Below are 21,031 nucleotides of genomic sequence, written 5' to 3'. Positions count from 1 at the left end.
TTGCAGGTGTATGCCCTGCAATTTGACTGACAGTGGCTGTCTATGGCTTCAAACATCTGATCTCTGTCACGATGTTGTGAAGCCCACTGACATCCTCAAGTGCTTGGGGGTCATTGATGTCATGTGGTTACTGGGTGGGTATGTATGTGGCACATATCCTGCCTTTCTGGATGGCTATTTGTTCGTGTTCAACAACAACATGTGAGTACCTGATACTGACATTGCTGTGCATGCACTCATTATCTGAAGGGATCTTCTCTCTGATCGGTGTTTCATCAAAAGTGAGGAAACTTAGAAAATGGCCTCTAAAAGCTCTGAGGAATAATAGCATGTTGTCGAAGATTCATTTGCATATAACGGGGGGATGGAGTCGAGGTGAGGACAGCAGACAGGGTGTGTTTAGAGCATGGGTGGTGATGCCGACACAGCGAGAAAGGGGCATGACCCCCAGTCAAAACTTACCAGGATGAGGGCGGCTCTAGTCGGGCGAGATCTGACAGGGTCGATTGGTAAGCAAAATATCTGTTTTGATCAGGTGCGAACTGGAATCAATGCATATATTGCATGGTGAGGCAGGCCGACATTGGGTGATGTAGGATTTTGGTACTCATGATCCGATCCTGACAGATCTCAGCAGATAGTAGCTACCTCTCTGTCTGTAGCATAAATATGATGACAGCAGTGCATGTCTGTCTGGATTGGATTAGGGTTCTCTCGTTCCGGTCTCACCAGATTCACACATATTGGGTCAGAATGCAACAAATTCCATTCCGGTCCCATCAGGTGCAGTCCAATAATACAATTAACACTATGTGCCCATATTATACATGGTACACGCGCCCCAATACCTGCGGGTAATAAAATGGCAGCCAGAACAGAGCAGGAGTGCAAGCGAGCCATCAAGTTGGCAGTCGAGAAACCTGGGATGGAAGGTACAGTGAAACGGAACAATGGAGGAGAGTGGGTGATAAAACGGCAGCCACAGCAGGGCAGCAGTGTGAACAAGGCATCGAGTTGGCAGTCGAGAACTTGCGAATGGCAGGTACAGTGAAACAGTGCAACGGAGGGTGCAGGCGACAATTGAGAGACACCTGTGACAACATTAAGCCAAGCACGAATGAAAGTGAGAAGCACCTGCATTGTCTAAAATATTGTACTGTTGCAGGCAGCTGGGTCAGATGGTTTTGTCCACGTTCTGTCCTTCTGAAGGTGCTCAGCCTCAAGGCGATACTTCTCTCGTGTCTCTGCTGTCAATCCATCCCAGTTTGTGCCACCTAAGTGCACAGAGGTTTCTAGAAAATGTATAGTTAGTATTGTAATGAGATAGATACTGGACATACCTCGCATTTTTTGCTGCACCAGGTTGCATCTTAGTTTTCTTTTCCCCTTTTACTGAGGTGGTCAATGTCAACGACTCCATGTTCATGTTCGTCTTTGACTGAGAAGGTGCAAGTGGCACCTTCTTTGCGACTCCATTCAGACCAAATACATTCATACTGAGTTGAAAATGGTATCAGTTCACAATCTGTGTGATGAAAAACACTTACAGAGGATTCTGGAGTGGGAACTCGTTCTCTTTGTTTGAGTTATGGCGAGACAGGCTGGATGGACCAGCAGCCTTGGATGCCTCACCACGTGTGATGGAATTTGATCGGGACCACGAATGGCTACGGTGGGGCATTGGTAAATAAACACCATGGGGAATATTGGGGGGACTTCGGCATGGTTGGAGCAATAGGCTGTCGTCCATGGGAACAACAGGTGTCATTGCAAGTTCATCCCACAGCTGGGAAAAAACAGGATCTGGCTGAGGTCGCACTGACTCGCTATTATCGTCGACTGTTGCTTCAGTGAAGTTAGCACTGAATAAATACTGCCGTTCACCCCATCTATGCTTGCGTTCACCCTACCTATGTCTGCGTTGCTAGGTTTCAGAATTAGGCTCTGCGTCTCTTCCGCTGATAATTCTGTAGTAATATTGCATCCTTGGATTGTTGTGATCAGCCCAAACTGCACAAATCGGACAAAGTAACACACCTTTTGGCTGCTTCGCATGCACATTCATGGAATGGGCGGGGTCGCTCTTGCGCTTATTACCTTTTGTAGCGAGCGGTGATATTGTATCATTTGACTCCTCCTTAGGTTCTTCTTTTGGTTCACTTTTCATTGATGATGTGCCCTTGAGTTCACTGCTTGGTGTGAAGTGGTTCTTGTGCCACCCTGAATAGTCATTGATGCAGAGCATCTCCAGCTTGAAGCCATCCTCATTGAGGCCGAGAAGGGGATGTTCCTTGAGCATATACTTGGACACAAGAGCCTTTGCAGATGAACTTATTCGGGTCCATGTCAGTGGCGCAATCTGTCGTTGAACGAGCTCGGCCCAAATACTGCGAGCACTTGCATGGATGGCCTTGAGCGTCTTTGCTGTAACAGGGTCGCCGTTCTCTAGTTCTAGCCATGGGGCTTTCCTGCGGTCGATGCCTTGAGCTTCCAGTGATAGCGCGAAAGCCTTGTAGTCGGACCTTGACCAGAAGCAGATCATCAGGTATTTTTCCCTGAGGTTGCCTTTATCCTTGCTCACTTTTGTTTGTGAGTCGATGTCCGTGAGTGAGAACGTCAGCGGGTCCATGTCATCTGGCAATTTCAGCACAGATGCGAGGGTATGAAATGCTGCCCTGAAAAGAAACAAGTCAAACAACGATAGTGGTACATCTGTTACTTACTTTATTGTGTCATGCTCAGCGGTAACCTTGGTCAACTGGTTCTGTAAGTCATTTATCTCGGTCTCATACATTGCACCATGTATCATGTGTGCGCACATGAAAACGGGGTTCTGTTGGTGCTACATGGCGCATATATGCACCCCACATAAATCAAGCGATCAATTGGGCCAAATGAAAGATGTTTTACGATTGAACACACCTGAGATGGATGAGAAAAGAAGTTATTGTGCAAGAACGACTGCAATTCGTTGAGTGTGTTGAACTGGTTCTGTTGGCGACTCATCCCAATCTGTGTAGAGATGTCAGGGGTATCTAAAAGACTCGATGGAGTCCTGCTCAGAAAGCCAGACTGCGATCTGGCAAGTGGGTCCATCCTTTGTCGAGAAGGAGGGAGATGGAGATAATGATCAGTTGGTGTTTGCCCAGCTTGAGACATTTCCCACAAACTCGTGACCTCCATACTACACCGTGCTACCACTGACTTCATGCAAATAAGTCTGGCTAAGTATAAACTTCATGATGGACTTACCTGTGGCTGTCCAGCATTTCTTCGATATCCCATCCGATATCGACCTCGACAACACCATTCTCAGTGATTCCATCACTGAGAGCAGCACGAGCCCCCATTTAACTGCCTCCAATGATCAGCTTCTCGACCCGGAATATTGGCAGACCCACCCCAATCAATATGCACAACTTAAATGTCATTTTCTTCCATACAGGCTCCCAGGAACCCCCTCCGATACGGACTGGACGGATGCACTGTGAGTATGCTTGGATATTGTGTCTTCAATTGATTTGTAGGCATTCTACTCTAGGTTCGAGCACCCCCCACCTGTACACGCAAGATTGACCTGCCAAGTGGAAGAGGCACCACACCCCATAACACAGCACCCATCTCCTGGCTCGACGACAGAGCCAGAGTCTGATCCAGGTATGTAGGTACATGGATTGCTATCTCTAACCAGCCATAGTGTACTTCCACAAGGTTTGGAGCATGTCTCCACCCCCTGGCCAACTATAATACAGCATCCATCTCCTGGCTTGACAACAGAGCCAGAGTCTGATCCAGGTAGGTACATGGAAGACTATCTCTATCTAATCATAAGCTAGCCCTTTGTCGAGGCTTGGAGTGTATCTCCACCCCTCGGCCAGCTGTCCCCACCATCCCAACCACAGTGCAGCACCCTTCTCCAGGTTCGACAACCAAGTCCAAGTCGGATGTGCCAGTGCACACCCAAACCCCACCACCAACAGAAGACATCTCGATGGCATGTCCAGCCACCGACACGATTACGATCAAGAAACCTACGCCCATTTGCAAAAGTATCTTCGCCACTCCGAGCCCACCTCCTCCTGGCTCAATTTATTGGAAGTATGTCTCACGAGAGGAGGATTCGAAGTGGTATGACCGGGAGGGAAAAGATAAGAATTTTGATATGATACACCGTTGGAAGAGTGAACTAGAGGAAGTGTTGTAACGATAGTTAGTCAATTTCTTATGGATTCTGAAGTGATACGGCATGCGAGAAGTGAACAAGAAGCCATCCATTTCGATGAGGACTATAAGGACTGTAACAGCAGCTAAAAACACTAAGTACTAATTGATGGAACCTGTCTCGTTGTCATCATTATCGTCAGCCATATCCTCCTGCGTGCCCTCCCCCTTATATGGAACACCATATGTAGTGATGTCAAGCCCGGGTCGCTCTACCATAAAAAAGCAATGGCCTAATCCTCGAAAGTTATGTGGCACCATCCCGACAACACCTGTGATCGATTTGACTTCAATGACATGCACATCCTCATCTAGAGGGCGGCATGCGAAGACTGTCTGATACGAGAGTGAGAAAAGGTTTGCATCGGGGGGCGAGAACATTCTAACGATGGCAATGTTCTTCCAAAACCAACAAGATGTGCAGCTGGGATCTTCGTTTTGAACTCCAAGGTGAGTGAAGTACTGGACCTCAGCAACATATGTACTTCCTTCGAGTAAGAACTATGAGATATAATTAGGGCATATGATCATTTAAATGAGTGGATACTTACCTTCACAAAGCGAGCCAGACGTATTTGCTCTGGTGGTCGTCGTAGCTCTCTCCATGCTGTTCGGGCGATCTGTCCATTGGGTAGACACAGGCGGGCCCAACAATGTATTTTGATGTCAGATGTGCATCCTAAGTAATGCAAGATCGCCCTTGCTGCAAGCCCTTTTGGAGAGATCAGACGTGGATCACGTTTGCGGAGCAAGACATATCCGTCATCTAGCTCGACAGCTGTCGATGGAAAGGATGGCTTGTCAGGGCACAGGCTAGGTACCATTGCCTTCAGCGTGTTGACTTGACAGTGCTGGACTCCCTCACAAGACAAATTGGCATACAGATTTGATGGCTGTCGGATTTCTTGACCTAAGTTGCCAATTGTTCGCTCCATGGCCCACTGCACATAGCAACTAGGAGGTCCTTTCTTGACCGTCTGCTGTGTCAAGTGGGCAACTTGGTGTACGCATGGTCTAATGAAGTGGAGTCGAGAGGGAGAGCACTGACAGTAGAGTTCTTCAAAATCAAGTGGCCACTTCATAAGCAGAAGATGGGAATCATGAAGTTCGGACCAGGTGATGTTGTTCTGGCATATGAGTTGAAATCCGTGAACCAACTTACAGTAATTGCGCCAATACAGTTCCCCCAGGACTCCATAAAGTAGTGCGGGTGCAAGACAGAACATATACAGCTGAAACTCCCATGTCTTGTATCCAGAAGAGATCTTCTCAGCAGGGTTGCATGGCTTCTGATCAAATGACCTGGGAAGGTGCTGTGCGGCAGACGAGACAAGCGCACCATGTGTCTCCCAGGCTTCGGAGGTCTTGAGGATGGCCCATGGCCATCGGGAGACATGGTCCAGGGGTGTACAGTCGATGGTACTGTGCCACAACGATAGATGTAGATCTGAGAGTAGTCCTGCGAGATGCATGATATCAGGGGTAAGGCAGTCTGGGATGCCCAGTGTGCAGGAAGGATTGAGACCGAGAAGGATCGAGGGCTTGGTAATCCCAGTTTCCATGCATAGTTTCTTGTAGTGTGTTGGATTGCAGGTGGCGACCAAGTCACAGAGATTTTTGAAGTATTCAGATGTTGCAGGTTGTTGGATGTCGTACAGACTGCAGTCGGGGTGATCACTACCTTCCATGTTGTAGTTGTTCGGGAGGAGTAGTGCAGGATAGTAGTGATTGCCCTTGCGGTGTCCGTGGAGTCCACAGTAGAGTCTGCAGCCATTGTGGCCGCTATGTCCCACCATCCCATTGAAGTAGACAAGTCCCGGGCCATCGGCCGTCACAAAGAGAAGATACAGGTCTGACAGGAAGGTAATATCTCGAGATGCATCCCAGATGCATAAACGTTCATTTTGTAGTGCAGTGAGATGGTGGATACCGGGGAAGAGGAAGGAGTCGACGTTCTTCGGTTTGTTGGGACCTGGAATAAAGCCGCCCAGCAGGACGTAGCACTTCTTGTAGTGCTTGTCCGGGGCATGGTTCATAACGATCCAGATGTATATCCAACAGTCAGACTCCTTGCTTTCATAGAGCTGAGCACTGTCAAGTGAAATCATGAGAACCATGTCGTCTGATTTGATGTCACCCCACTGGATGGCCTCAAGGTAATCTGAGCCTTTGCAAAAGTCATCAAATAACTCAATCAAACCACCACTAGCCTGCATCTGTTCCTGAATGCAACACGTCTCCTCTCGCAGATACCCAATATCTTTGGCATGCTGTGAATTGCGCCAGAGAGCCTGCAACTGTGGGCCAAGTGGTATGGTGACAAATTTCTGATGGGTCACATGAGACCTCCCCCCACTAGTGCATAGTCTGATACAGTCGTAGCGATCTCCGCTGCATATGGGGCACATGTCAAGTGAAGAATATGGGCCAGTGAAGGCCACGCAGGTATCTGGACACATATCATGCTTGATCGAGTCAACCCCCATGTACCCAGCAATGAACTTCTCGATGGTGTAATGACTAGGAATATCTGTGGCAGTCCCATCAAAACACTGGGCTGCTGATCATCGTATGGACTCATATGCACTGATAGCAGAGTGCTCGAGTGCGAAGTATGTTTCAATCCTGAAACAGATAGCATCGTCGTCTATTGTGAGTTGAGCATGGGGTGGATTGCATAGCCTATAGAGAGCTGCATCATCTAATTTCACGACAGGATCATCCAGTGAAGCTTCAGTGAGAAGATCAATGAATTTGATGGCATCCGTTTGCTTGGGATCGATAGCAAGGCACCTGAGAGCATCAATGTCAATAGTCACATGGGAGGTAGAGAGATTCTGATGGGCAGGTGGCAGGGAAGGTGGAGGTGGCACTCGAGGAGGAAAGTTTGTAGGCTCTCTGGGTGAAGGAGGTGGAGATGGCGCTCATGGAGGAGAGTTTGCTGGCTCTCCAGGTGAAGGAGGCAGAGATGGCACCCATGGAGGAGAGTTTGCTGGCTCTCCAGGTAGGGGGGGTGGAGACGGCTCTTGGGGAGATGTTTGAGGCAGGTTATTGTCAGCTGGTCCTGTCACAGAGGTGTTCTCACAGTTAGAATCCCGTTGGGAGATTTGAAGACCAGTTCGTCCCATCTGCAGGAGTCAGTGAGAATCTGGGACCGTAAAACAGGAATACTCACTTCTCCAGGTGTATTTGAACCAGTGCTGGTAGAAGTGTCTGTCTAAAGGGCCTGTAAACCAAGCATAGCTGAAGAGTATATAAAAGACATACCTCCTGGTGTGAACGTGCCCGTTTAGCATGTCCTCGAACTCCATCTGCTACACCTGTACCAGATCTTACTAGAGCACAGTGAGCTTGCCGAGCATGCTTGGATTTCGGTATCTGGTCGACTTGGGAAGTGCTGCAGAGCATATGGTTAGTACCTTACAGGACTTCCGAGACTTGTATGTACCGTCACATCACATTACATCGACAAGACAAAGTGAGCAGTGCGATGCATCATATGACGATGTAATGAATGTACACAGTGTGGTGCACGCTATTGATGCAATCGTGCTGTGCGAGTACTTCTTGTGTTACAATGACCATGTAATGTGTTACAGAAGTGTTACATGTAATATGAAATTGTTGGCAAGAATCCTATTTCGCCCGATTCCGACGGACGAATTCTGACCAAATCCGGCTGGAGCAGCTCCCATCCCACCCAATCCTACACAGTTTTCACTGGGCATGACCTCCGATGGCACTGCAATGGAAATGTTAGACTGGTACAAATATTGATTGCTAGCCGCAAATTATGGGATTCGATGACGTGTCCGTAAAGAAGCTGCCTGCCGTCCCCGACGGCCCCATCCTCTAGTACATGCTTCAGTACTGAAATGGACGTCAATAGGTGTCGGCCTATTACATGTCACGTGTGACACGTGACATTATGCAAGGTCACGGTCACATAATCATGTAGTAGAAGACAAAGGAGCTACCCCAAACTCCGCCCATTGTTCTTACCGACAACTTGCGGAAGCATAAAGATGCCCAGTAAATCCAACCATCGCAATTCCTCTCATCCCTTCCGGGCTGGTCCTCTTCGTTTCTGGGAAGTATACCTCTGCTATGGACGTTAATCCCACGTACCCGCTATTCCCAATTTTTGCCTTCCTGGGTTTCGTCGTCGTGCTTATTCCGCTGCCATGGCATCTACAAGCGTGGAACTCTGGCACTTGCATGTACATTGTCTGGACAGCGCTGGGTTGCTTGCTGCACTTCGTGAACTCCGTTATATGGCGCAACAATGCATTGAATGTCGCACCGGTATGGTGTGATATCTGTGGGTCGCTCTGCTCTCCTATCATCATCCGCTAATTTCTCCATCATGTAGCCACCAAGTTGTTCATCGGCGCCGGTGTTGGAATACCAGCCGCCGGGTTGTGCATTAGCCGTAGGCTGTACAAGATAGCTGTCATAAAGTCCGTCGCTGTGACTCGCGAGGATGTAAGTTCCAGTTCAACTTCAACGCACAGTATTGGCACTGAACAACGTTCCACAGAAGCGTCGCGCCGTTATTGCTGACCTTGCTATCACTATTGGGATACCAGTTATGGTTATGGCGTTGCGTAAGCTTGTGTTGCTTTACTTTCACGGCAGGGTTTTGACATTCCCTTGCAGACTACATTGTACAAGGTATGTGGTAGGGTGGAATGCTGAATTGACGTGCTTATCATGTATAGGTCATCGCTTTGATATCCTGGAGGATGTCGGATGCTGGCCATCGATCTATAACACCCTTCCTGCATATTTTCTCGTTTTTATGTGGCCTACGCTCCTGGGTTGTATATCATTCATATATTCAGGTACGTCTGTACTTTCTTTCGCCCTCGTGCTTGCTCAACGGTGTTTATTGATTAGCTTTGAACTTGCGGGCCTTTTATATGCGCCGATTGGAATTCAACCAGCTGCTTACGTCGAACAGCTCAATGAATGTCGGCCAGTATATTCGTCTGATGGCTTTGGCCTGTATCGAAATGTCATCTACCATTCCCATATGCATCGCCAGTCTCTGCATCTCAAATGAAGCTGTCCCGATTCAACCATGGATATCTTGGGACAACACTCATTATAACTTCTCGCACGTTGGTCTTTACCCCACTGTCATCTGGCAAAGTAATTCAAAATATGTTGCGTCCGTGGAAATGACTCGGTGGTTATTCCCCGCATGCGGGCTGTTATTTTTTGCTTTATTCGGCTTTGCAGCTGAGGCACGCAAACAGTACCGTGCCTTGTTTTTGTCAATCGTGAAGAGGTTCTTTGGTTACCAGCCAACCTCTGGGAGGGCGCAGCGTGCGCTACCAAGGTAAGAATCCTGTCTTACGTTCGGTGAAGCAACAATTACATCTATTTCTAGTTGGAATTGCAGTTTCAACAAGTCCATGGATCAGTCGTCTGGTTCCTTACCCGTCTACGTCACCTCATTTCCTCCCTTTGTCAAGCCAGAAGCATCTTTTGAATTCTCCTCGAAGAGCTATGCTACCGGGCCGCGCTTAGAGAAAGCGATCGATAGTTGGTCGCCGACGCTGCCTCGATACTCTGTAGAGAACGATAGCTCGCCGACGGCTACCGACTTCTCCGAGTTTGATAGCAACACGCAGCGAAGTGGTAATGAAGCGAAGTTCTCGCCTTCACATCCTGACTCCGTGGATATCAGTGATGTCCCCGCCCGCCACCGCCCGTTCACGCCACCGAGCGTTTTGCCCGTCCGTGTCAATGATGCTCGGATGTCGCACTGCCTCCATGCGAGTATTGCTGTTTCCGTCCAAACCCAATATGGGGTCGTGCTTTAACGACGATACGACCAATTCTTGGCTTGTACCAGGTGTCAGTCGCAGGAAGGTGCTACCCACGACGTCCGATATTGTATTTCTACAGTGCATTTCTCGACATGTCGTTCCCCGGACTTTTTCACTCTTTGACCTCTAGCTTAGCTTACGGCTCCTTGAACGACTCTACAACGTATGGCGAAAACGCTGTGCCCTTTCGATTTCCTTCCATACACTCTACTCTTGTATCTGTTACACATCGCGGTACCGCAAACAACTAGACTCACAATGTGACCGTCATTTTATACCCTCTGCATCAACGGTGCTTCGAGAGGCCAAGTGTACGATACTGTATAGACCTGCTCCAAGTCTCGGAAATCAGCCACTCCCATGGCCCGCATGCCGCAGCTCTACTACTTCACATGGGAGCTTCGAGAAGGACACTCTGCAAAGCAGCGATAATGTCAGATGTTTTGCGCAGCAGAAACGAAAAAAGGTTGCGGCAGGTTTCAAGTGAATTTGCTACTGCGGTAAGCCTCACTGTGCAAGTGTCGTCGATCATTTCTCGGCTCCTTATCTTTGGCAGCCATGAGAAGAGTCCTGTTAGACACGAAATGTACTCGCTGGTCAGGGAGGTTTGCCACAGCCAACTTGTTCTCAAGACGCTCTGATGTGTCTCTGACATATACTATTTACCAGCAACCTTCTAAAATTGCTTTCGACTATGTGTGTCATCCTCGTCAGAATTGCCACCCAGGTCCTTCAGAAGGTAAAGGATATGTTGGACATTCGAAATGACGACAGTTTGCAAGAACAGCCTTGTCGGTTATCGTGAAGTGACTGTTAAAGAGCACGAGGACGCAATCGAAGATATAGACACATGCCGGAGTCGCGAGCGCCGTACCAAGTGAATTGCCCGCTGTGCGTGGTATCGACATACATATCTTGCAATTTCCAAGGTGGTCTCGTTGACTCCAGTGGAGCCTTGGCAAGTCGTGTCTCCTCAACAGTAGGCATAACCACAGGTTGAATGCCTTTTTTCAACAGTCTTTCCACAACCTCTCGCTCAGTCTGAGCCTTATTTGCTCGCAGCACCGGAAGCCCCTCAGACTCTCTGTTCAACTTATTGTGGTCTCCTGGCACGTCTGGTCATGCGCCTCTTCCTCCCGGGCGGCAATGGCGGCAAACCTCTCAGCCTCCCACCTTCGTCGCTCCTCTTCTTCCCTTCATCGATGCATCCGGTCAACGGCGAGTTGGGAATTACATTCTCTTTGTCGCCGTTGCTCTGCCTCGCGTGCGGTACATTCGACCACTTGCCTTGCAAGATGTGCGGCCTATTCAGCTTAGGGTCCTTCTTCGAGGTGCTTTACCAACGTACCAACCCCATGCGACCTGCACTGTACCCAGAGCTGAACGTCGAAGTAGCCTGCAATTGGAATGTGTTAGTTGTAACTCCTGGATACTATCTGGTCCAGGTCTGCAAACTTTTTTACGAACAAAAATTGTCCATAGACTACTGTGCGAAATCATGAGTTGCACTTGTCGCGTCCATGCCCATGCTTGCAGGTATAGTAAACGCCTGGTACTCTAGTGATCATGACAAATGTCGGGGACTGTCCCTCGAGACAGCCCACAGCTGTATGGGCCCTGGAGATCCATCCTGCTGACGATGTTACTTCTTGATCAAAGCGTTCGGCGACCGCGAACGTAATTCTGGTCCCCTTCTGGGCCAAATCCGCTTTCCGACAATACGATATCCATATCACCTACAGTGTTCGTGTTATCCACTATGACATGTTAAGGGCCAAGAGAGAATTCGCCCAGTTTTCTTTTACACCCGTACGCGCAGCGGTGAGTATTGCGAACGTACCTTGTTCCGCAAGGAGAAAACCAACATCTTCATCCCATCCCAACAAACGACGTGAGAACCGGCTACGTGGAATGCGTGAGGCCGGCGATGGAAGGAGCTCACAGGGACTGTAAGCAATTATTATATCCCATCTATCCCCAAGTAGGATGTCATCCAGAGGCAAGGGAATGTTAATTGTCTATTCGCACCGTCTGATTCAAGTTCCGGCTCGGCCTCGGGATACCGATCTACACTAGATTCGAGTTGTATCTTCCCGTAGTCCAGAGCGTCGTTCCCGCAGTTCTGCAGATTTCGGTTCTACTTCCTCTTCGCCCTCTATTACGAGGCGCTTCGCGACGTGACTGCGGTGTGGCGGTAACACAGAATGTTCGGGTCTGATCGTTGGGGGATTTCTCGTTTTCACTCTGTGTCTGTCAAGACACATGGTCAAGCAATAGTGCCCATCGGCTTCCTTGCCAAATTCGACGGCATCAAACTCCTTTTCGTAGGAAAAGGATGAACGAAAATCCCTTAGGTGAAGACGTCGGACAGACCGACGGTCTTTGGGTACAATGGGGTATGCATTTGGGCACATAAGGTCGCGCATGCAGTCTTCATGGAGTGGATAGTTCACTGGACTTTTGAGCCCGAACATTACTTAGTGTGATTACACGACAAGTCATGCTGCTTAAAGCGATCAACGACAAAAAAAACATACTCACAGAAGCGACGCCGTCTCGTCTCACGGCGAACCACATCAGACAAGCCGAAGCTTACTCTGGTGTCCATGAGCTTGCACTGTCCTCGTGCACGGCGGCCGTGGCTCCGACCTACACGATAAGGACGGTCTATGAGTGAAAAGGCCTACGTTGATGATCATATGGTTAGATGGTCGGCTCGAGGACACATTACGCACACTAGATTCAACAAAGCTTGTGCACAGCGTTTCGGGACATAATGGCGGCTTGCTCATGGACGTTACGTAACGGTGCGAGGTATTTACTATTGTTTATGCCAGAGCGTCATCATTGAATCGTACATACTAACCTGAGACAATGCAGTATCAAACTGGCGAACAATGGGGCCCCTGAAGTCCGTCCGGGGTTATAAAGCAAAGCCTGACCAGCCCAACGCATGTTATAACTCATCGCAGCTTTCCACTGTCTGCTATCCCTTTGGCGCTGACTACGTAAATCACTCTCCTGCGTGCGCTATCCTCTCGTTCAGTCACTCCAATGGACTCGTTTACCAGCTTCGAATCGTTTTTGCTCCTCGATGAGCAACCATCGCGATCCACGGAAACTTCATCCATACCAATTGATCAGGAGTACAGCTATGGTATTACTGGCTTATGCGTCATCGCATAGTCTTCCAATCGGGTTTACACCACAGTACTGCTGAGGTGTGTGGCTTTCTGGATGGAATGACATGTTCCCTACACTGAAAACCATCTATCCAGCATCTATCTGTTGAAATCTTGCTCAGTTGTTTATTTATTAAATTTTTATTTTCATCGTCTTTATCGATGGCTTTGTTCGTTCTGAGTGCAGCTCGAAGAGTAACGAGTTATGGAATTTCTATCTCTGGTGCACAGGCATACTTACCCGCTACCTTCCTGTATCGATAATGCGGTCACTACCGTTTCTTACTTATGTAGTTTCTTTGTGCTGGGATTTTATTGTCGGCTGAGGCTGGATATCCTTCGCTGGTCCTACGTACAACTAGCATCACGGTATCACTCGCAGGGATTTCTGGCTCCGACTATGACATTGAAGTAGAGTTCCGACTCCGAATTACTTTGATCATGTTTCCGTGGAGACGATGAAGGGCATTTTTCTACGGCAAAGATCTCCCTTGTCCCGGGAATTCAAGGGCATCAAAGAAGGGTATACGAACGTCATGGGACACAGTCAGCGACGCAACTCTTCAGAAGGTTACACGCCCTGATTACAAGATTTCTTCCCAGTCCCAGGAAGAGTCTAGCCCCGACACTCAGAGCGAGGATGATCCAGAGAGCGATACCGACATAGGGACAAGCGGTATCGGAAGAGGGCAGAAACTATATCCGCACGCCGTACCTTTTTCTCTCAGCGACCTTCGCCGGATGTGAGGGAGAAAAACGTGGAACATAGGATGAAAGCATGGTACGAATTCGACCTCGCCATTACGGTTGCCCTAGTCTCGCCTGTAGGAAACTGGTTGACTGGCGGTGACCACGTGAAAAACGTGATGCTTCTCCTTCTGCTTGTCTTTTACTTGCACCAAATAATCGAGGGTAAGTGACGTTGTCACTTCTTAAAAACGACCTCGTACCAACGAGTAATATAGTGCCGTGGAATCTGTATCAGTTATCAAGGCCACGGCGCCGATCATACCCTTCGAGCGAAGGATGCATCCGCCGAAGACCGGTACACTCGCATCGCTTCTTCTGAGCTGCGTGCTTTCGAGCTATTTTACCTAGCGTTAACCATCTTGTCACCATGTCTCGGTGCGCTGCTACTGCGCTTTCATCTGCGACTCTCTTTCAGGCTTCCATATCCTGGTTCAGCATCACACTCTTCGTCCTTGCTACTGGATTACGACCCTGGAATCATCTTGTTTCACGCCTCCGGCGAAGAATTACCGATCTGCATGATTTAGGTCCACTATCCTCCCTCGGAGATGGAGAAAGCGCAGGAACATTTAAAGCTTCTAACTGAAAAGGTCGCATTGCTAGAAACACAACTCCGGGAGTCGCAGGCGCGGGTAGAAGCCGTCTCGAATGAGATTTACGCGAACGTGGAGGAAACTTACGAAGGTATGGAAAGAGGTGTACGGAGACAAGAGAAAAAGTTGGAAGCCGCAAAGAACGCTCATGAAACAAGGCTGTGTAGGCTGGAGAAGGACGTCGAGTCACTCTTGGAAAGGAAGGAGATCCGCGCAGATCCTGTGTCACCTACTTTGCTTTCTTCACTGGAGGAACAGCTGAAGATACTCAAACCGTACTGGGCGGCTGGAAACACGCGACCCACGAGTCCGTCACGGTTGCGATCCTGTCAGAAATCTGGTTTATGTCGTTCTCCGCCTATCTCACTTGAGACCATACCCGAACGTGCCGCCTTTCAGCCTACCATACATGTCGCCCCGTCTCCGTTCCACATTTTGGGCTTGAAGTTATTCTTTGGTATCGGCGACCTCATTACTCTCCCTTTGCGTTACCTGATTGCCTATCTTCTTTCCGGGGAAGTCTACAGCTTCCGTGGCTCTCCTCCGTTTCTGTGATTGTCCTTCGCGAGCAACCTTTTCCGCTCTTGTAGTACTTGTTCGTCTTGAGAATTTGTTGTTGGCCTTTATATGTCACACCTTATGACTTCCTCGATGTATCACCAACATGATTTCTCAGTTTCTCGGGCTGTATTTCGTTTTCTGCTCATGATACCGCATCATTTGTTCTGGAGATATTTTATTTTCGCGTATTGTTAGGTTGTTTTGCATACCAGTATGTCATCTTTGCACTTTTCTCACCGGGTTATCTTCTGATCGCTACACCGCCTGCAGGTATAACTTACTTATTTTGGGCTTACTAGCTTCCATAAATTGCATTCTCAGTGCTTGGGAATTTAGCTGGTTGCTTGGGCATGAGCTTGAAACTTTCACACTACCATTTCCGGTGACTACCTTCATTCTTGCTCCTTTTAGGGACTGTTGCATCGTGAATGATTGACTACTGACATCCGACCCTTGTGATTTTCGTGGCTGTGAGCGTATCAGTGTTTCGAAGGCAGTTGTGTTGGTATGTTCCTTGTATTTTTGGCTCCACGACTTCGCATTGCTCTCAGGGTTTATTCCGTTTAAAAATGGACTGCGGTTGTTCGAGTCCTTCCCGACATTTTGGATACCTCCGTTCGTTCTCCGTTCTCCCGACGCTCCTATCATGCCTGTGCTACAGGTTTTATTGTCGGCGTTCTCTTTTTTCCTTTCTGCGCTCGTTCTCACACCTTTGACTTGCTACTTTCGCGCTTCTAATATTGCCGCGATGGCCGTTGGAGGATGGCTGTCGGTCGTCAATGTTATATACGCCGTGGACTGCCCTGATCTGGGCCACCGACGCCAACATCAAGGTCCCCCTGTGGTGCGACATATGTACGTCTCTGCTTGGGCTGCAGCCTCGGTGTAAATGCACATACTGACGTGTTTAAATGTAAGCGTCGAGCTTTATCACAGCTTCGCATTTTGCGCTGCCTGCAGCATACCTTTGTATCTGTATCCATTTAGAGCGTTTGGCGTCCTTCAGTCAAACATCAGCGTTTGTATCAAAACGACAACGTATTTTGTTAGAATGTATCATATGTTTCGCTCTTCCGTTCGTCTATACTGCCATTCGTGCGTAGATCAGGTTTCTCTTACTTTTATATGTGACGACGAACAAAGATGGACTCACGTATCGACATCTAGATCTGCTGGTTCAACCTCGTCGTTTTGATCTGTACGAGGGGTTTGGCTGTCGACCGGCGAACCTATCCATCTCTTCCATCTATCTTTGTAGTCTGGGTACCTCCGATATTTCTTGCGATCGGAGCTTGTTGGATACGCAGGTAAGTTTGCATTGATTGTCCGCTCCGCTCGTCCACATGCCAGATTTGTAGCGGCCGCTTGGTGGCATTTCCTGGTGCACGGCGTCCAGTTCTCTCGGGGTAGTGGGGGATCGTCAGCGTCCTCTCTCACTCGCAACATGTATATTCGTCTTGTCGGCATGGCCGTTACGCAGGTCTTACTTTCAACCTCGGCGGACACGCTGGGGATGTGGTACACCCTCTCACCCGGGCTACTCCCCATATCGAAGATATCCAGAGACTTCGACGAGGTGCTAATCTGGCATTCTGGGGCGATTACGGAAACAGTTGGGACTGTGTTATTAGTGGAATGGATCGGTGTCATGGTCCAGTCCGCGCTGTTCTTTGGACTGTTTGCGTTTCGGAAAGATTTCATCAAAGACTGTGTTGACCGAATGCGAGCCATCCCTGAGACGATCAGGAGATGGGTATTACGGATGCGCGGCCAAGGAAAGATGGGTCACAGATTCTTGATGGGTTCCAGTGTTTGGTGTGTGTCGAGTTCCATGGTTAGCGACGTCTGGATCCTTAAGTATCAACAGCACATCTGCACCCGTATTGCCAGTGACAATCCTCGACTTCACTATGGCTATCGCCAAGCCGAGTACCGAGACTCAACTCGGTCACTCCGTCGTTGAAGTCGAGAAATCGTCATTATCCGAATTGACGCTGCAAAGTCCATCGCGGCCTCCATCATTCGATATCGGCCAATTAGGTAGTGACTGTCGTCGTCGTCGTCGACAGTGCTGAACTGCTTGATCCGACATTACTTCCTCTCAAATCACCTTCCATTTTCTCAACGATCCCTTCGTCCCATAATTCACTGGACTCCGGTTTCGATCCCCATCAGGTCGTCTTCCCCCATCTGGAAGACTGGCCTAAGCCGCCTGTAACGACATCCGCCGCTCCGAGGTCTCGTAAGGCATTGAGCATGACATGCATGTCAAAGGGAAACGAGGTAAGGAACATTCCGAAGGTCCCGCAGCATGTGCCCATCTTCGACTAGATCGAGGAAATGTGCATACCGGCAGAACAGCTTACAGATTCCCGGAACGAGAACTGCTGATAAGCCGGAAGCGGTTTCAGATGACATGACTGATACTTCAGAGCGATCGCTGGTGTTAGATTAAGTTTGCCTTCCTGGATGGGTTTTCCTTCACTTTGCATACGTACGTTCATTTCTGTTTTGCGCTCGTTTGCCTATGTAGCCTTAGCGTCGTCGTCGTCAGTGTAGCAGTACATACTACTCTTTCAAAATTGCCATCCGTTTTGCCCCGTACCTACTAGATGCGAATTTGCCTGACGGTCGCTGACGGATGTCAATTGTCATGCACCCACTACCAAAATTGGCAATCAGTCTTATTGTCTGCATGTTCACGGCGACGCCTATTGTCTTCAACTCGAGTCCTCTCAGCTTCATAAAGTGGCGCCAACAAACCATGAGACGTTCTGTTTCCAACTCTCACCCTTCGAACCTGCCATTGGCTTCTGCGTCATTGCACTCAAGGTTTCCATCGCTGCGGACGACGGGCAACGACGATGACTATATGCCACTGTCCAATGACCTGGCCGGTGGCAACATTGTATTCGAGTGGAAACGCTAGACATTGACAGGTTGTGTATTTGCAAAGCTCTCACTCGTCGGTATCTGCTGGTACGGAGTTCCATCCCCTATTGGAACAAGGACCAGTGCTGAACCTCATGATTCCTTGGTTATCCTAATTTCCACCAGCCTGTGATATCCAACAGTCGGCTGTCCCGGAACTTAGCTAAGCCTGTGTTGCTTAGGCATCCTTGTCTTTCCGAAGTCCGTCCCCTCCCCCTCCACTTATCTGCATCCGCGGACTGTTCCGGTGAGCCATTCTTGTGCATGTGCAGGTGGCGATTCTGATTGGATAACATTCGTGTGGGAAAAAAGTATATTACTAACGGGTAAGCGCTCTCACTTCCTTCCGCTCAACACTCCCAGTCAATACTAGTGTCTATTTCCCTCGGGGATATCGATAGTGCCGCATCTCTCGAATCACACGACTTCGCAGGAACCGAACGATATCGGAAGCCCAAAGCTTGGAAGGTTTATTGACGCCTGTAATCAGTGGCGGCTTTTAGGGCCTTTTCCGTGTACAAGCGAACTACCCGATATGGAAGTCAGCTTGTGCATCGAAAAGGTAAATGTCATACTATCATGGGCGAAGTTGACGCGGCGGGACAGCGTACTAATGGTAAATTCATCCCTTCGTCCCATCACCTTCGTGATAATACAAGGGGATGCCCAAATTCGCTCACAAGGTGGAGCTAGACGCTTTAATAGCTAGATGGTCAGTCGTGTCTGCGAGTGCCTCGTACTTAGCTCTCGACACCCCCGCGCGTGGACGCTCTAAATTGTCCTCTCTTGTCCCTCCCCCGAGTCGGATCACTAGTGCTTCGACACTTGGCGGTATAGCCTTTCTGCGCGAATCCTCCAACTAGTCCCCCTCCCCCCTATTTTTCTCTGTGCAACTGCGTTGTAAAGAAGAATGGGCGCTCCTAATTGGTTTTTCTCTGCGTGCGCTTTCATCGGATTCGTACTTTGTACTATTCCACTTCCATGGCATCTTGAGGGTGCGTGTTCTCACCGTTTTCTTTCCGTTTTTTTTTTTTTTTCCTTGCCGCGACTCACACGTGTACTTGCTTGCAGCGTGGAACACTGGAACATGTCTGTACATGATATGGGCAGCCTTAGGGTGCCTAATCCAGTTCATCAATTCGGTAGTTTGGAATTCGAATGTTATCGACAAGGCTCCCGTCTGGTGCGATATTAGTCAGTCCTCTCACTTCCTCTCGTGTCTGGCTGGGGCTCACCGGAAAATTAAATTAGCCTCCAAGTTTATGATCGGATGTGCAGTAGCCCTTCCCGCGGCTTCCCTCTGCATTAATCGACGCCTTTACTATATCGTGTCGGTCGACTCGGTGACCAGGACTCGCGCAGAGAAACGGCGCGATGTTTTGGTGGACCTTTCTATTGGTCTCGGTATCCCCATTTTGGAAATGATTCTTCGTGAGTTGTTTGTCTGTGACAAGAGACATCGCAGGCAAGGCTGATGACTGGCGTGTAGATTACATCGTTCAAGGGACACCGGTTCAACATATTCGAGGAAATCGGATGCTATCCGACTACGTATAATACGCCTCCTGCATATGCGCTCGTCTTTTGCTGGCCCGTCGCTATCGGCCTCGTATCCGCTGTCTACTGCAGTACGTTTTTCTTTCTTTCTTGTAGACATTGTAGTATGGCGTTCCGTCGCAGGCAACTCACGGGCATCTTTTATAGTATGTACCATTCGAGAGCTGGCTCTTCGCAGAGCCCAATTCAAGGAACTTTTATCTGCAAACCGGAACATGAGCTCTAGTCGATACTTCCGTCTCATGGGTCTTGCAGGGATCGAAGTTCTTGGCACGATCCCCATCGGTGCCTACGTCATCTACCTCAACGTGACAGTCGAACCCATCCAGCCATGGATCAGCTGGGCGAACACGCACTACGACTTCTCTCGTGTAGCTCAATATCCGTCTGTTGTCTGGCAAGCAGAGTCATCGATGGCCGTATCTCTTCAAATGAGTCGATGGCTGTACGTTGCTTGTGCGTTCGTCTTTTTCGGCTTCTTCGGGTTTGCGGATGAGGCGAGGAGGAACTATCGACTTGCGTATACCTCGATCGCGAAGAAGGTCGGGATCTCGACTGGGATGCTGTCCAGCGGGACTTGGGGAACTGGGTACGTTTTCATATCGACTGCAATCAGTTTTCAAACGTGACGTTAGCGTCTTACTTTTTTTTTTTGCTCCTTTTTTTTTCCGCGTCAGATCGAAGCAAGACATGTCGTACAATGGTCGTTCGGGGATGCCCTGTTTTCATTACTCAGCGCACCGATACCAAACGGGATTCTTTGGCTTCCTTCTCTACCAACCTCTCTATCGGCGATTATGGGAACACGATGAGGAGCTCTGATGACAAGAAGCCACCTTATTCTGCGACGACGTCGGGGGGATCGATCTCAAAGGAGTCGCTTCCCCCCACTGCTGCTGCTGCTGCTCTTGGTACAGCAGACGTTCCTGCGGATTTCAATGATATCACGCTGCCATCGTTTCCTGAGTCAATTCTCGACTTGGATGCGCCGCCTAGACATATTCCCGACGCTCCCTCGTCGCTGCGAACCTCATTGGATATCTAACTCCTGCTTTTCATTTATTCCCCCTCTAACTGCTCATGAATAACCTCATCCCCGCAAAAAATTTCTTTTGGTTTCATACCGTTGACTAGCTCATGTTTGAACTGTATTGATAGATCACACCCACTCATCACTCCTTGCCTACTCCGTCTCCCTCCTCTCCGTAGTGGATACCCAATTCTTCCAGGACCCGACAGCGACGACGTATCACTATCGCTATGTATATTTTGGGGTTTTTTCCCCTTACTTCTTTCTCATCTCGTTTTCTTCATTTGAATACTTACTACAACTGTAGCCCTATCTAGCTAGGAGATGTCGCGGATAGAGGTTGGTGTTAAATGGGACTTATCGACCTGG

At 48.9% G+C, this 21,031-nt stretch overlaps 6 protein-coding genes across 6 annotated transcripts; 4 read left to right on the top strand and 2 right to left on the bottom strand.

Annotated features, from left to right (window-relative positions):
- Nucleotides 1-6,455: 6,455 nt before the first annotated feature.
- Nucleotides 6,456-6,749, bottom strand: F5J12DRAFT_703713 (uncharacterized protein; the record flags this gene model as incomplete). The annotated part of the gene is made up of 1 exon (XM_051740540.1): nucleotides 6,456-6,749. A coding segment is annotated over one exon (294 nt), but the record flags the coding sequence as incomplete, so codon positions are not given.
- Nucleotides 6,750-8,022: 1,273 nt separating this feature from the next.
- Nucleotides 8,023-10,350, top strand: F5J12DRAFT_770629 (putative fungal pheromone GPCR, STE3-type). The gene is made up of 7 exons (XM_051742244.1): nucleotides 8,023-8,542; nucleotides 8,594-8,706; nucleotides 8,762-8,828; nucleotides 8,881-8,895; nucleotides 8,943-9,065; nucleotides 9,121-9,565; nucleotides 9,617-10,350. The coding sequence occupies exons 1-7, from the start codon at nucleotides 8,329-8,331 to the stop codon at nucleotides 10,050-10,052; spliced, it is 1,413 nt and encodes a 470-aa protein (XP_051598684.1). The 5' UTR covers nucleotides 8,023-8,328; the 3' UTR covers nucleotides 10,053-10,350.
- A 308-nt stretch (nucleotides 10,351-10,658) lies between these two features.
- F5J12DRAFT_841321 (uncharacterized protein) lies at nucleotides 10,659-11,414 on the bottom strand. The gene has a single exon (XM_051746129.1). It carries the CDS (start codon nucleotides 10,964-10,966, stop codon nucleotides 10,769-10,771), a length of 198 nt encoding a protein of 65 aa, XP_051598683.1. The 5' UTR covers nucleotides 10,967-11,414; the 3' UTR covers nucleotides 10,659-10,768.
- Nucleotides 11,415-12,904: 1,490 nt separating this feature from the next.
- F5J12DRAFT_928203 (uncharacterized protein) lies at nucleotides 12,905-15,138 on the top strand (the record flags this gene model as incomplete). Its single annotated transcript, XM_051749432.1, has 8 exons — nucleotides 12,905-13,215; nucleotides 13,245-13,279; nucleotides 13,535-13,656; nucleotides 13,750-13,983; nucleotides 14,010-14,152; nucleotides 14,234-14,365; nucleotides 14,406-14,419; nucleotides 14,518-15,138. The coding sequence occupies exons 1-8, from the start codon at nucleotides 13,113-13,115 to the stop codon at nucleotides 15,136-15,138; spliced, it is 1,404 nt and encodes a 467-aa protein (XP_051598682.1). The 5' UTR covers nucleotides 12,905-13,112.
- Nucleotides 15,139-15,657: 519 nt separating this feature from the next.
- On the top strand, nucleotides 15,658-17,820 carry F5J12DRAFT_841304 (pheromone A receptor-domain-containing protein). The gene is made up of 9 exons (XM_051746128.1): nucleotides 15,658-15,937; nucleotides 15,978-15,999; nucleotides 16,063-16,239; nucleotides 16,312-16,359; nucleotides 16,403-16,438; nucleotides 16,503-16,959; nucleotides 17,012-17,145; nucleotides 17,189-17,427; nucleotides 17,476-17,820. The coding sequence occupies exons 1-9, from the start codon at nucleotides 15,791-15,793 to the stop codon at nucleotides 17,533-17,535; spliced, it is 1,320 nt and encodes a 439-aa protein (XP_051598681.1). The 5' UTR covers nucleotides 15,658-15,790; the 3' UTR covers nucleotides 17,536-17,820.
- Nucleotides 17,821-18,985: 1,165 nt separating this feature from the next.
- On the top strand, nucleotides 18,986-20,677 carry F5J12DRAFT_783932 (STE3-domain-containing protein; the record flags this gene model as incomplete). Its single annotated transcript, XM_051742949.1, has 6 exons — nucleotides 18,986-19,070; nucleotides 19,147-19,269; nucleotides 19,327-19,517; nucleotides 19,565-19,703; nucleotides 19,729-20,221; nucleotides 20,317-20,677. 6 exons carry the CDS (start codon nucleotides 18,986-18,988, stop codon nucleotides 20,675-20,677), a joined length of 1,392 nt encoding a protein of 463 aa, XP_051598680.1.
- Between the last annotated feature and the right edge of the window lie 354 nt (nucleotides 20,678-21,031).

Source organism: Pisolithus orientalis (assembly GCF_024613125.1).
Source record: "Pisolithus orientalis strain OTSU chromosome Unknown F5J12scaffold_21, whole genome shotgun sequence".
Taxonomy (NCBI): Eukaryota; Fungi; Basidiomycota; class Agaricomycetes; order Boletales; family Pisolithaceae; genus Pisolithus; species Pisolithus orientalis.
This window is presented reverse-complemented; position numbering and strand designations above follow the sequence as displayed.